Source organism: Gracilinanus agilis, chromosome 2 (assembly GCF_016433145.1).
Source record: "Gracilinanus agilis isolate LMUSP501 chromosome 2, AgileGrace, whole genome shotgun sequence".
NCBI classification, from domain to species: domain Eukaryota; kingdom Metazoa; phylum Chordata; class Mammalia; order Didelphimorphia; family Didelphidae; genus Gracilinanus; species Gracilinanus agilis.
This window is the reverse complement of record NC_058131.1, coordinates 525,144,852-525,159,412: the sequence shown is the minus strand read 5'-3', so window position 1 is coordinate 525,159,412 and position 14,561 is coordinate 525,144,852. Positions and strand designations below refer to the sequence as shown.

General features: G+C 40.6%; 1 protein-coding gene across 7 annotated transcripts in view; it reads right to left on the bottom strand.

Moving 5' to 3' along the window:
* Positions 1-24: 24 nt before the first annotated feature.
* Positions 25-14,561, bottom strand: part of PPIP5K1 (diphosphoinositol pentakisphosphate kinase 1) — a 37,686-nt gene continuing 23,149 nt past the window's right edge. For 6 of the 7 annotated variants that reach the window (XM_044665085.1, XM_044665084.1, XM_044665087.1 and 3 more), the window contains 2 exons: positions 14,205-14,318; positions 25-1,700 (listed from right to left, as the gene is read on the bottom strand). In XM_044665085.1, the coding sequence (XP_044521020.1) occupies positions 829-1,700; positions 14,205-14,318 (986 nt within the window). In that variant the 3' untranslated portion in view covers positions 25-828. The remainder of the gene's footprint in view (positions 1,701-14,204; positions 14,319-14,561) is intronic. The other variant, XM_044665083.1, reaches the window with a different exon arrangement.

Sequence of the window (14,561 nt, the reverse complement as noted above, 5' to 3'; positions counted from 1 at the left end):
TATATATACACACACACACACACATATATATATATATATTAAATCTTTGCTCCTGTCTGTACAATAGTGATCTCTTCTAAATGCTTAAAATAAAACCTGATTCTCTCCACTATAGACTCCCTCCCCACACTAAGCCAAGATACCCCTCAGCAGTTGGCCATGGGCCTCCTGAAGGCAAGATACCCCTAAAGCAGCTTAAAGTGGTTACTCTTAAATCTTTAGAGCAGTTTAATACCCATCCTATGCCAGAGCTGTTGTCCAGATGGATAGGAGGGGGGGCACTTGGGGATAATATGGGAATATCTATAGCCCAATTTCAGTATCAGTGGTCACCCAGGATGGTTGATTGGGGAATGGGATCCTTTTCCCTCTCCCAATTTGATTGGCCATCCTAAACCTGCCCAAAGAACATTAGGTAGACCTCTTGAATGCCCATGGGGCCCAAAGGACATTATTCACCCTTTGCTAGGGCATTAGCAGAATCCAGGGCCCTCAACTTGGGAGTCCCTTCTCATATCTGGGCTGGTCCTCAATTGTTTTCAGCAACAAAAGGACATTTCCTTCAACTCTCAGTTACCTGGACCCCCCTGGCCTATTCTGAGGAATTGAGGACACTAATTAGGTAACCAGCCCCAAGGGACCCTTAGCAGGGTCAGCTCCACCCCAGCCTAGCTCTTGCCCCAATAATAAGCCTCTTCATGAGGGGAGAGATTGCTTCCTCAGAGCCCTCTGGTTGGAGGCAAGGCCTGTAACTGGCAGGTGAAGTGGCCAGCAGAATTGCTGCTTTTTCAAATGATTAGTGCAATGTGACCACAAATGATAGAGTGTTTAGTCATGTGGTGCTGGTGGGAAGGGAGGCTGCTGGTTGAGGGTCAGGGATTGATCTAAGGGGTCTGGGACACTGGACAGGTGCCGATCTTGAAGAATATCCTTTCCAAATAGCTGATCGACCTCCTTAGTATCCTCCTGGGTTGGCTGGTCATCCTCTTCAAGAGTGTCTTGAGGCAGCAAATCAACTTTCTTAGGAGCATCCCAGGACAGCTGATCAACCTTACTTCCCTCTTTAGTTGGCTGGTCAACCTCCTCATCAGCCTCCTGGGTGGACTGATCAACCTCCTTATCAGCCTCTTGGGTTGGCTGGTCAGGCTCCTCAGCCTCCTGGGTGGACTGATCAACCTCCTTATCAGCCTCCTGGTTTGTCTGGTCAAGCTCCTCAGCAGCCCCCTGATTTGGCTGGTCAGCCTCCTCAGGAATCTTCTGAGGCAGGAGGCCAATTTTAGGGGCTTCCTTTGAAAGTGGGTCAACATTCACAGTAACCTCTTGAAGGGGCTGATCAACTTCAACAGGGCCCTCCTGAGACAGCTGGTTGATCTCTGAGGCTCCCTTAGTCAGTTGCTCAATTTTCCCCAGAACCTCTTGGGCTGCCCCATGTACCTCTTCAAGGCTTTCCTGTAACAGCTGGCCAACCTTCACAGGCATTTCCTGAGATGGCTGGATGATTTTAGAGGGCCCTTTTCCCATTTCTATGCTCTTGCTCCCATCCTCAGGGATCTCTTGAGGCTGCCCAAGACCTTGATGCTCCTCACTCACTTGAGAACTCAGATTTGGATGGTCACTGAAGCCAAAATGGGAGGCACCATCAACTGAAGTAGGGGAAGAGGGGCCAGCGCTAGACACCGTGCTGGAGGGGCCACTGCTATCTGTAAAGCAAAGCAAAGGGTCTAAGTCAGAATAGCAAGTAGACTATGCACCACCCTCTACATGCAGCTAAAACTGCCAGACTGGGTGGGCCAGTGCCAGTCTTGCTCTGGGGGAAGAACAGGTCCTAAAGCTCAGGTGTGTGAACTCTAACTTATCAGGGATAATAACTGTCTTTTGTCTTTTGCATTTATTCTTTTGTTACCCTATTAAAACTAAAAACTCAATGAGAGCAAGGACTGTGTTTTATTTAAACTCCATAGCTCTCCCAGGGCCTAGCATAGTGCACTGAACACTGCAGGCACTAAATAAATATTTCTTAAATATCTTGGTGAAGGAATGAAATGGGTCAGGATGACAAGAATATATAATTTTCAGGGGCTTGGCACCCTAGAAACCTTCAAAAGAGAAGGGAAAAGGGATAGCTAGGTGGCTCTGTGGACAGAAGGCCAGGTCTGGAGATGGGAGGTCCTGGGTTCAAATGTGGCCTCAGACTCTTCCTTATCTGAGTGACCCTGGGCAAGTCACTTGACCCCTACTGCCTAGTCTTTACTGCTCTTTTGTCTTAGAACTGATACTTAGTAGGTAAGAATTTTAAAAAAAGAAAAAAAAAAGGAGAGAAGGGAGTGAGACAGGTACAAGACAATCATGAGATACCTTAAAGTTCTGAGTAGGAATGTCTTAGGGCCATAAAGTAAAGTGCTTTCAAATGAGATCAAATGAGATAGTATTTGTAAAACACTTGGCACAGGGCCTGGCATGTAATAGGCATTTGATATATACTTATTCCCTTCCTCCCTCCTCACAATCCTAACTGAACTTGCAAAGCCTGGGGAGGTTGCAAAATGTAAATGTGTCACAAGTGAAGGATGGAGATGAGGGGCTGGGAGTCCTCACACAGGCATAAACAATGAGTATAGCTACATATTTATGTATGCATGTGTATGTGAATTTTATATGTAAATATGTTTACATGTACATATGTACACAATCATATATAATTCATATAAGAAATCGCGCATTTGGAGAGAATAGAGACAGAAACTGCAACGTAAAGTTTAAGAAGTACTTTCTTCATGACAATCCTGAGAAGACAATGAAAAGCATGTTTTAGAGGGGACTCCTCACTTTCCCAGATTTGGTGCCCCAAGTTTGAATTCTAAGAAGTTTTTCTGAACATCCACCCTCTCTCTCATACCAGAAGGGGATGAAGTGAGAAAGAAGAATTGAGCCTGGAGTCAGAAGTAAGCTGCAGCAGTCAAGTCAATTGCTGATTAGATTTTTCTTATTCTGAGCTAAGAAATCCTCATTTCATTGTTAACAAAAGGGATTAAAAAATAAAACTTGGACAGTGTATTCAACATGTATTAGGTTTAATTTTGAACTTTCTGAGATGATGGGACTACTATAATTATTTTGGATTCCTTTGAACTTCCTTTGATGAGAGGAGGGGAAATTTAGTTAAGTAATAGAGGTGGAGAACTATAGCCCAATATGCCATTTAGGAAGCTTCCAGATGGGTTGAGAATTGGATAGTTGCCCAAAAGTGATCAAATTAAGAAGTCAGTCAGATCAGACTAACCTCATATCCATTTATTAGGATTAGTAGATCAGGGAAATATTGTAAAAGTGAAATTTGGGAGATGTCATCTTTAAGTATATATATATGTATTTTCTGGACAAGGGGAAATTATAAACTACAATATATATGTATTTTCTGGACAAGGGGAAATTATAAACTACAATTTCCCCTTGTCCAGAAAATACATATATTTATACTTAAAGATGACATCTCCCAAATTTCACTTTTACAATACTAAAGGCAAGGTATACCTGGTTTTTAATAAAGCTTTTGAAAAATTCACTGACTCTTTCTGAACAAAATTAAGAGATGTGTATACTTAGGCAAATTTATAACTAGCTGAGTTATTAGACCCAGAGAATATTAATTAATGATTTGATGTCAACTTTAGAAGTTAGTTTCAAATGGAGTGCCCCAGGGATCCTGTTCTTCATATTATTCTGCTCAATATTTTTTAATCAATAACTTAGATGAAGGCATAGGTGGCAAGTGGGGTGGGGTGCAGATAAACTAATCAGTTACTTTTCCTCTTATTAGATGAAATGTTTTTAGCCTATGTGATCTTTTTGGAGCTGGGTGCAGTCATTCATTATGCTCACTGTCAGCAGGAAAGAAAAGTTGAGGGAGCTACTGTCAAGGACTAGGTTTGGGAGTTCCTCCCCTAGGGGAATTAATTAGCCTGGAACACATAACTCCATCCAGAGTTAATGCAACAATGATAAGGCCTTTCATTACCATGAAGCCAGAGAAGAGCTGCTATGGTTTAACCAAGATAAGGTTCCCCCTTGGAGGTTAAATTTGGGGGCCTCTTCTCCTTCATGGCAACCTAATCTACCCTGAGTCATTACATCAATACTATAGCTCTCCATTACCACCAAACACCCAGGAAACTGAAGGCTGTTACTAACAGGAAAGCTTCTACCCCAACTTCTACTTCTCCTTAGACTATCATTGGATCACCCTCTCTACTTGGTTTGGAGGCCTCCTTGTCCTTGACCAATGCCTAGCTTGAAGGCTGCCCTTCCTGGACCACCTGTTATTATAGCAAAACTATAGCCCTACATTCAACATCAAGGGAGGTGGACACCTCCATTAATACCAAATTCCTCCTTTACATATTAGTGATTCTGGGAGAGTAGGGATATAATTCCTATACCTTTCAGGGAGAGAATTTAGAAGTCAACTCATTCCAGCAATTCATGGAGTTGTACATGCCTTTTTCTATAGCAATATAATCCTGCAGACCTTCTTTACCAATATATGGAAAAAAACAACAACAGAAAAACAACTATAATTCCTTTGTCCCCCTCTCCCTACAGCCCCCAAATAACCATCAAGAACCTAGACACCAAGTCTCCTGCCAACAGGTTTAAAATAAGACACTGAGCTTCTTGCCATCAGGATCTTGTCTTGGGCTCAGGCATCAACCCTGACCAGAAGTCATTCATTCATTCCCTATGCAGGGACTGACTGCACTATGCAGTACTCCCTGCCACTTTAGGATGAGGCAAAGGAACTGAGTTTGAAAATGAGTTCAGTCAGGCCCCTGAAGATCTGATCACTAGATATGTAGAGGCTAGACCCAGAACCCAATTTGATATCCTGTATTCCCTGTACTTGGGAAAAAAAACAAATTGATGCTGCTCTCCATTTTAACATGATATTCACAAGTAGAAACCCTAGCCCAATGGTATTTCCCTATCTTACAGTTAAAGATTCCCACTTCCCTCTTTCCTAATCTCTGAGAAGAATCAAAATCACTAGATGCCTTTTCAAAAACAAACAAAAAAACAAGCTCTCCAAGTGCTACCAGTCTCATTTCCATCCACATTAGTGCACTCTCTCTCTCTCTCTCTCTCTCTCTCTCTCTCTCTCTCTCTCTCTCNCTCTCTCTCTCTCTCTCTCTCTCTCTCTCTCTCTCTCTCTCTCTCTCTCTCTCTCTCTCCCACACACACACACCTTATTTTCTGTCTTACAATTAATACTGTATATTGGTTCCAAGGCAGGAGAGATACACCTCCTCTCATGCCCCTAACTCATTGAACCAAGAGCAGTAAGTATCCTCACTTCTACTATTACACAGCATCTCCTCCACCTTTGAGATTCACTCCATATGTCTATATCCCACTCTAGGGATTCTTGTAGTTTTAAATGTATCTATGTATTCTTTCTCACTGCTTTAACATCTGAGTCAGAGTCTACCCAATTCCCCGTCCTAACATTTAGGGACTTCAATGTATAAATTAATATCCCCATAAAACTCTGGCTTCTCAGTCATCAACCTCAATTCTCATAACCAGTACATTCATTCCAACTCAACCACACTAGTAGGTGGTACAATGGATAGAGAGCTAGACCTGGAATCAAGAAGACCTTAGTTCAAATTTAGATACTTACTATCTGTATGATCCTAGACAAGTCACTTAACCTATGACTGCTTCAATTTCCTCAAATTATAAAATGGGGATAAATAACAGCACTGACCTCATAGGGTTATTGTGAAAATCAAATGAGATAACTATAAAGTACTTAGATGAGTGCCTGACACATAGTAAATATTTAAGAAATGCTTTTTCTCTTATCTTCTGCCAGGATAGAAATACCTTTGACTTCACCAATGACTCATTATTGTTATACTTCCATTATTCAAAACTTTGAAATTCTTCTCTTGGATTACAACCACCTATCTTTGCATCTCTCCTTTAGCCTTTCTTCTAAATGTATTCTTTGACCTCATCACTACCAGCAGTCACTCCACCCCTCTCTGCTCTCCCAAGATATCCCTGCTCTGGTTTCACTTTCTTCTCTTTGCAATTTTAATCCAGTAGTAAGCCAGTTCAATTATATACTGTCCTCTACCCTGGAATACCTAGCCCTCTGGTCACTTCTCATGCCTTACCAAATCCTATACTCCCAGTTAATCCCACCACATACTCTCCTGGCTCTCACTTGTGAACCGTTGAATACCACTAGAAGAAGTCACACAATTATGCCAACTGGGTCCACTACAAATTTGTTAACAATACCAACTGAGCCTTCACTCCTGGATAGTAATACTTATAGAGAGTATACAGTATGTCTGTGTACATTAATATGCAAAGAGCTTTGAATACCAAAGGGTTTTACATTGATCCTGGAGGTAATAAGAGTTTGCTGAATGGGAGTGGGGTATGTTTGGACCACAGTCAGACCTGTGTTTTAAGAAGATCACTTTGTCAGTCTTTCCTCCCAAATTTCATCATCTCAGCAGAGAATTTTAATCCTATGTTTTATTGTAAAAACTGAAGCCATTCACTGAGAGTTCTCTCTTTTCTTCCTAATGTCACTTGGATCCCCTTTGATTTTTTAGAGGCCCCTACACTCTGATTTCATATGAAGAGGTGACTCTTTTTTGTGTGAGAATTTAACACTATCCTGAACCCATATTCTTTTTCTTGGTACCCTAAGATCAGTCTTGGGTTTTAAAGGGGGAAATTTCATACTGATTTTGAATATAGCCCATTCTTTGAGGCTGCATTTCAACCCTACCCTTTGACTGAATTAAGAACAAGGCCTGGGGCTTATCTGTATAAAGAGGACATGTGCATTCTGGGAGGATTCCAAAAGCCTCATGGATCCCGGGCACTTGTAAGATGTTTGCCTCTTGTCTCACATGATTCCTGGCATCTGGAAGACCAGCCTCTAATCTGGACTGAGGTCAGGTCTGCCAAATCAGAGGGACTCAGAAAAAGCGATGTCACTGAAAGATATAAGTCTGTAACTAGAAAGGAAGGATGTCTTTTTTACCTTAGACATGGTGAAAGGAGATGGCTAGGGGAGACTGTGCAGTGGGCTCAGGGAAGATGGCTAAAAGGCAGCTAGGAAACTGCAAGATCAAACAAGCACTGGCTAGGGGAGACTTGTGAAGGGAACAGCCAGCCATATGTGGCTGGTGCCTTTTCTTTCTCTGACCCACTTTTAATTTATTTAATAAATAATAAGATATAATCTCTAGAGAATTTTAATCTTAACACTTGTTAAGGTCAACCCTCCTAAATGCACAAGTGATCCCATTTCATTCCATTTTCTCCAACATTTTGTCCCCTCTATCATCATTACTCTTTCATTTATCTTCAATCTCTCCATGTCCCTAAAGCCTACAGACATGATCACATCTCCCCAAGCTTCAAAAAAACCTTCACTTGATCCATCCATCACTAATAGCTATTGTCTCGTATTTCTCCTGCTTTTTGTGGCTGAACTCCTTGTAAAGGCATCTACAACATGGGCCTCCACTTCTCCTTCCACCCTTCTTAACTCTCTACATTGTGGCCTTCAGTCTCATCATTCAACTAATACTCTCCAGCATTACTAATGATCTCATGATCTAATGGCCTTTTTCAGTCCTTATCTTTCTTTTTTTTTTTAAGCCCTTACTTTCCCTCAGAATGTTGGTATTGGTTTCAAAGAGCAGTAAAGGCTGGACAATTAGGGTTAAGTGACTTTTCTAGGGTCACACATTTAGGAAGTGTCTGAGTCATACTTCTCATCATATTTCTCTCATATTTCTCAGTCTCCTTTGTTTGCCTTTCATCCAGATCATACCATTAACAGTGGATGTCCCACAGAACTTTGTCTGGGACTTTCTTCTGTCTCTCTTATACTATTTCAATTGACATTTGGCCCCCATGGATTCAATGATTACTATGCTAATGATCCTCAAATTGACTTATTCAGTCCCCACTTCTCTGGTGATCTCTGGGATCATAATCTTCAAATGTCTTTTGAACAACTCGAACTGAATGTCCAAAGACATCTTAAAATGAGTATGTTCAAAATTAAAGTTATTGCCTTTTCTCCAAAGCCTTCCTTCTTCCAAACTTTCCTATTATTATTGAACATATCACCATTCTCCAACATCCCAGGCTCACAACCTAGGGATCATACTCCATTCCTCACTCTGTCTTCATCCCACATCCCATCTGTAGCCAAAGTCTATCAGTTTTATCTTTCTAGTATCTTTTACATATGCCCCTCTCCATTCTTTGACACCTCTACCACCCTGATACAGGCTCTTCATCACCTCATTCATAGATTATTGCAATAACCTGAGGTTTAATCTCACTGCCACAAATCTCTTCCCATTTTAGTCCATCTTCCTTTCAACTGTCAAAGTGATCTTCTTAAAAATATCTTTTTTTATTAAAAAATTTAAAAAAATGTTCTTGTCACACAAAACACACTTCCATATTGGTCATAGTTATAAGAGCACACACATACATAACCAAAATCCCAAAGATACACTGATGTGAAAGACGACTTCAACAGTTCTTTCTCTGGAAGTGGATAGTATTCCTCATCATATGTCTTTCAGGATTATCCCAGATTAGTGCAATGCTGAGAGTAGCTAAGTCTAAAAAGCAGATCTTACCAGATTAACTCCTGTCTCCTTCAATAAACTCCAGTGACTTCCTACTACCTCCAGGATCAAATATAAAATCCTCTATTTGGCATCCAAAGCCCAAGCCCTTTCATAACCCAGACCTCTCCTCCTATCTAGTTTTCTTATACTTTATATTCCACCACATACTCTGTGACTCACTAATACTTCTGTTCCTCAAACAATACACTCCATTTCCTTACTGTAGGCATTTTCACCAACTGTCCCTCATGAAATCTGGAATACTCTCTTCATCTCTGTCTCTTGACTGCTCTGGCTTCCTTCAAGTTTACCTTTTACAGGAAGTCTTTCCTGATCTTTAATTCTAGTGCCTTCTATGTTGATTATTTCCAATTCATCCTGTATATAGCTTGTTTGTACATAGTTGTCTACATGCTGTCTCTCCCATTATTGGAAGCTCTTTGAGAGCAGGGTCTGTCTTTTACCTTTCTTTGTATCCCCAGAGTTTAGCATAGTTCCTGGAATACAGAAGGTGCTTAATAAATGTTTACTCACTATGTGTGTTTATTTGTATACAAATGATAGATCATAGAGCATAAAAAATTGAAAACTGAACTCTGAGGCAGGAAGACATGGGTTCAGATCCTCCTACCTTTGAAATATATCGTTATGTGACTTGAGGCAAATCACATAACCTCTCAGCACTCTCAGCAACTCTCTTAAGACTAAGTTGCAGAGGAGCATCTAGGTGGCTCAGTGGATGGAGAGCCAGGCCTGGAGTTGGGAGGACCAGAGTTCAAATGTAGCCTCAGGCACTTCCTAGTTGTATGACCCTGGGCAAGTCATTTAACCCTATTTGCCTAGCTCTTACTGCTCTTTTGCCTTGGAATCATATTGTATCGATTCCAAGGCAGAAGGTTAGAATTTTTTTAAAAAGTCTAAGTTGCAGAAACACTATGAACTTGCATTGGTAGACTTGATGTGGACTGGCCATATGTTCTGGGCATGCCAGTTTTAGTTCTTAGGGTAGTTTTAAACTATCAAGTTTAAAAGCTGCACTAAAGGGCACTTAGGTGGTACAAAGGATAGAGTCAGGCCTGGAGAAGGGAGGTCCTGGGTTCAAATCTGACCTCAGGCACTCCTTAGCTGTGTAACCCTGGACAAGTTACTTAACCCCAAGCACCCAGCCCTAACCCTTCTTCTATCTTGGAACCAATACTTATTATTGATTCTAAGACAGAAGGTAAGGGTTTTTAAAAAAAGACTTTAGGGACACCCTAATATAGCATTTGCATATACCTCACTTCATTGCCTCACCATGATATAGCAATAATCATTGGTTCTTGAAGGCTATAATAAGGAAAGTACTAGAGTGCTCTACCAAGATGGAAAGACCTTGAATACGTGCCCCATGACATGCTGCCTACTGTCTTTATTTTTAATGTAGCTAAATATGGAGAAGCTTGTCATTAGTAGGTTAGCTGCTAGCTGTGGCAACCCAAGAAACAAAGAAAAATACCAAATAGCTTTCAATTCAGGATGTCCCCTATTCCTGACCCCCATCCTTCACCACTTCTGCTGTGATAATGGCAAAATGGTAGAAGACTGGGAAAAAGCTGCTAAGAATCACACAAGTTTTTAGACTGTAAACATTAACTTAGCTATTGATACTCTAAATGTAAAATCCTTGTTCAGTGGCCAAAGAATAGATCTTTTACTAGAGTAATGAACTATATCAATGTCAGCATTCTTTCTCTAAATGAAACCAGAAGATAAAAGAAAACCACAGCTAAAAGGAAGGAGAGAATAGGATTGCTTTGAAGAATAATAGAAAATTTTGAAGATTTGGTTTCATTATGAGCCCAGAGACAATAAGATATTGGTGATCTCACTTTGCTGTCCTCATGAACAAAGGTAAAGAGAATAGCATAAAGATAATTATAGATTATGCATCAATATAAATTGCAGCGTATGAAGTAGAAAAAAAATTCTTTGAAAAATTTGACAAGATCCTCCAAACCAAGTCAGCGTATCTTGGATACTGAGTGATTTCAAAGTGTTTTTAGGAAAGAATGGCAAAAAAAGGTTAGAAAACATGATTCAGGATTAAGAACAAAAGATGTCAAAGGCTTGACTACTTGGAAGCTTCATGCCTATATCTGTTTATATCTATATCTACCTGTCATTAATATTCTCTTCTAGTTAAGAACCAAAAGGTGCTAGACAAGATGAACTCGAAAGTTGTTTTCTTTCATTTCAATCGTGTCCCACTCTTTATAATTTGTAATTATTTGCAAATCAATACCAAGAAGGACTGGAGGAAATTTAAAGTAGTTTTTTTGGTTTTGTTTTCTTTTTCTTCAGTATTTCTTCTATAATATAGCAAAAAGTAGTTGAAGGGGTAATGAATCTGCAGAAGGTGGAAAATGAGTCTTTGAGAAGGCTTGGTCTAAGATCTATCTAAGTCAGATCATTAAATGGCATTTATAGATGGAGTTGGGAAAACAATAAATACATGAAAAAGGAAAAAAGATTTACCAGTGTCTAAATCATGTACAATAGTTGGAACTATCACATTTGGACTAACTTCTCAACCTCTGATGGTACATTTCACTCTGGATCTATTTCTTTGGTATAGAGAATTCCCTTAGAAGAACTCCATCTACCAAGTCAGATCAGCAATTCATCTGTAAGCTTATGAAGTCTCTTACAGGGTGACGATTGCCTAGTCCTTACTGCTCTTCTGCTTTACAATAAAAAAATGAAAAAATCCCAAAGTCTCTAACAATCCCTAACAACTCTAACTCCTTAACATTTTAGAGAGTAGCCTAGTGTAATGAGGTGTTAAGTGACTTGCCCATGGTTACATGGGTAGCATGTATCAGAGGCGAGCCTTAGTATGGATACTATACTGCTGCTATTTTTTTTTTAACTCTTCCTTCCTATCCTTCTAACAACTTTAGGCAAATGGAATTAAGTGACTTTCCCAGGGTCACACAGCTAGGAAGTATCTGAGGCCAGATTTGAACCCAGGTTCTCCCCTCTCCAGACCTGGCTCTCTATCCACTGTGGCACCTAGCTGCCCCTACATAGCTTCTTGATGTCAGGTATTTTTTTCTAAAATTCAGAGCTGACTAAAAGTGGAATGAGAGAGGCAGAGGCTGGATGACCCTTTATTTCAAAAAAAGCACATTTACCCAAAGCACATTAAAATAGAGTTTCTTTCAAGTTTGAGCTGAACTAGAGGGCTGCTGAGGTCCCTTCCAACTCTGGGGTTCTATAGTTGAGCAGTCCACAGGACTGGAGAGGGACTATAGACAGAACATAAGAAGGGCCAAGAATTGCAAAGAAGCTGGATTGTATCTGGGATATTATACAATTGCTTGCTTTCTTCAAAAGGTAAAGGAGGTGCAAAAGGGAGGGAGAGAATTTGGAAATAAATTTTTTTTAAAAAATCAATGTTAAAGAACCAGGTCTAGAGACAAGAGGTCCTGGGTTCAAATCTGCCCTCGGACACTTCCTAGCTGGGTGACCCTGGGCATGTCACTTAACTCCCATTGCCTAGCCCTTATCACTCTTCTGCCTTAGAACCAATGGTTCTAAGACAGATAGTAAGGGTTTTAAAAAAATGAATGTTAACAATAAAGGGATGTTACACAGTGCTTTCAATGACCTCCAAGCACCTACTAGAAATAAAACCTAACTTTTTTAACACCAATATATGACCACAGCATCAAAGTAAATATTCCTTCAGAGATGCTGTATGGTCATGAATTGTAAAATTCTATTATCACTGAAGAATCAAAACCAGAAGTGACCTAAAGAACAATAGAGAGGAACATGGTAGGTTGCAACATATTCCCAATGATGGATTGTACCCAAGATATCCAGGAAATATATCATCAAAAAAACTAGTCATGTGGCAAGAACAAAAGATAAGAAAGTGTGGATATAGCACTGGTGCCTTTTGAATGCTAAAAGATCTAGTACAAGATCTCCCAACAACTTGCCCTCTATGGAGAATATAAGAGAGGATGTAGGCAAGAATCACACAGAATGAGAAGGTATGGATGGGTTACGCTCTATATCAATGGAGTGAATACTTCTACAGCAAGAACATGGATCACCTGAAATATTAAATTGAGAATAACAGCCAATATACTTGGTGATGGAATCAGAACCCAAAAAGATGCTAATAGGCTGCAATAATGAACTAAATCTAATAAGATGAAACTTAATAAGTATAACTATAAAATTTAACTCTTTAATAAAAAAACAACTCAACAGGTTTAGAGTTTAGAATGGGGAAGGCATGGCTAATCAAGAGATCTGGGGATTTTAGTAAATACCAAGTTCAATATAAGTCAATAATAATAAATCATATTTATTGACTGCTTTCAAGTCAATAAAGCACTTGTCTGACATCTATTACAAATAGGAGGAAAACTTATCAGAATTATTTGAAAATTGAATAAGCTTCCTTGAAGAGTAGTACATCAATGAACACATTCAAGCAAAGTCTAAATGACCACTTTGAGGCCATGTTGTAGAGGAGATGTGTATTTAGGTATTGGATGAATTAGATGACTTCTGAGATCACACCAAACCCTGACATTCTAATGGCCTCATATGGCAAGTATTGCTCCACAACCCTGATTACTATAGCCCCTATGAGCAAAACCTATTTGTCTCTCTTGCTTCTACCTCTTGAAATCTAAACAAAATAATGAAAGGAAGTCATGCCTGACTTCAGTCTTTAGGCAAAAGATAAATGTTCAGGTGAAGGCTTCTCTAACATCAGTATCTAAAGCCCCAAATCATCATCCAGTGATCTTTCTACCCATTGTCATTCTTTCCTCCCTCACTTCCAAAAGCAAGAGAACATCTTGTGATCTGTCCACAAAGAAACAAATGGCTGAGACAATAACCCACATACTATCCCCAAGGGCTGAGGGTAAGATAAGAAGGAGTTGGGGAAAGCAAGATGCCTCCTCCTCTTCCCCAGTGTCCTTCAAGTTCACTGAAGAACTGGCACTGCCTGAGAATAAGCCGGACATGAAACAGTCGGTAGTAGGCTCTGATGATATACTATTTCTGTCTGTCCTATATATCCAGCTCTCCTCCCAAGGTACATGTTCCTGGAAGGAGATATAGTCCCAACTAGGGATATAAATCAAGTTTCTATTCTTTCCTCCCCAGAGGGCTCTTCTCTTCCCTCTATGACCTCTGATTTGGTAGTCTTCCTCTTTATTATCTCTCAGGCTTATCTCTGGTGAGGAGGAATGATGGGCCAAGGTAGGCCAAGAAGGCAGAGGTGAAGAGGGAGAAGACATGACCTCACCTTCTAACTTCCTAGTCTCAGTTATAGTGGATAGGGATACCTCACTCTACATGATGTCTATTTTCCTCCTCCTAGTTCTACTAACTTTCATCCATCTGCCTGTCATCCCACAACCCTCCTACTCCCTTCCCCATTCATCTATTTTCCCATCCCTTCATCCCCTATCCCTTGTGCCCCTATTCCCTCCCCACAAGAGCACTCACACCATGGGGGCTTCTCAGAGCGCTGCCGGAGCTGCAAAGGGGGTGAGTGAAGGGTCTGGGGTGGAGCAAATGGGCCCCCAGGAGCCTGGTTGCTGTGCATGGAATCAAACAGAGCTGGAGAGGGAAGAAAGAATACACATGAGTGGGAGTTTGAGTGTGTGTGTGGGGGGGGGTCCACGGCCTTTCCTCACAGGTCTCAGTTGCTGTACCCCTTCTCAGCCCTCTCATGTTAAAAAACTGGGAAAGAACCATTTCCAGAGATGCTGGGGGTTGGTGGAGGCCTATGTGCGGTCAGATGTTCCTTCCTAGCCTTGCCCAGCCCTATCCTGCTGAGGTCTTCCAGCTCAGATCATACTT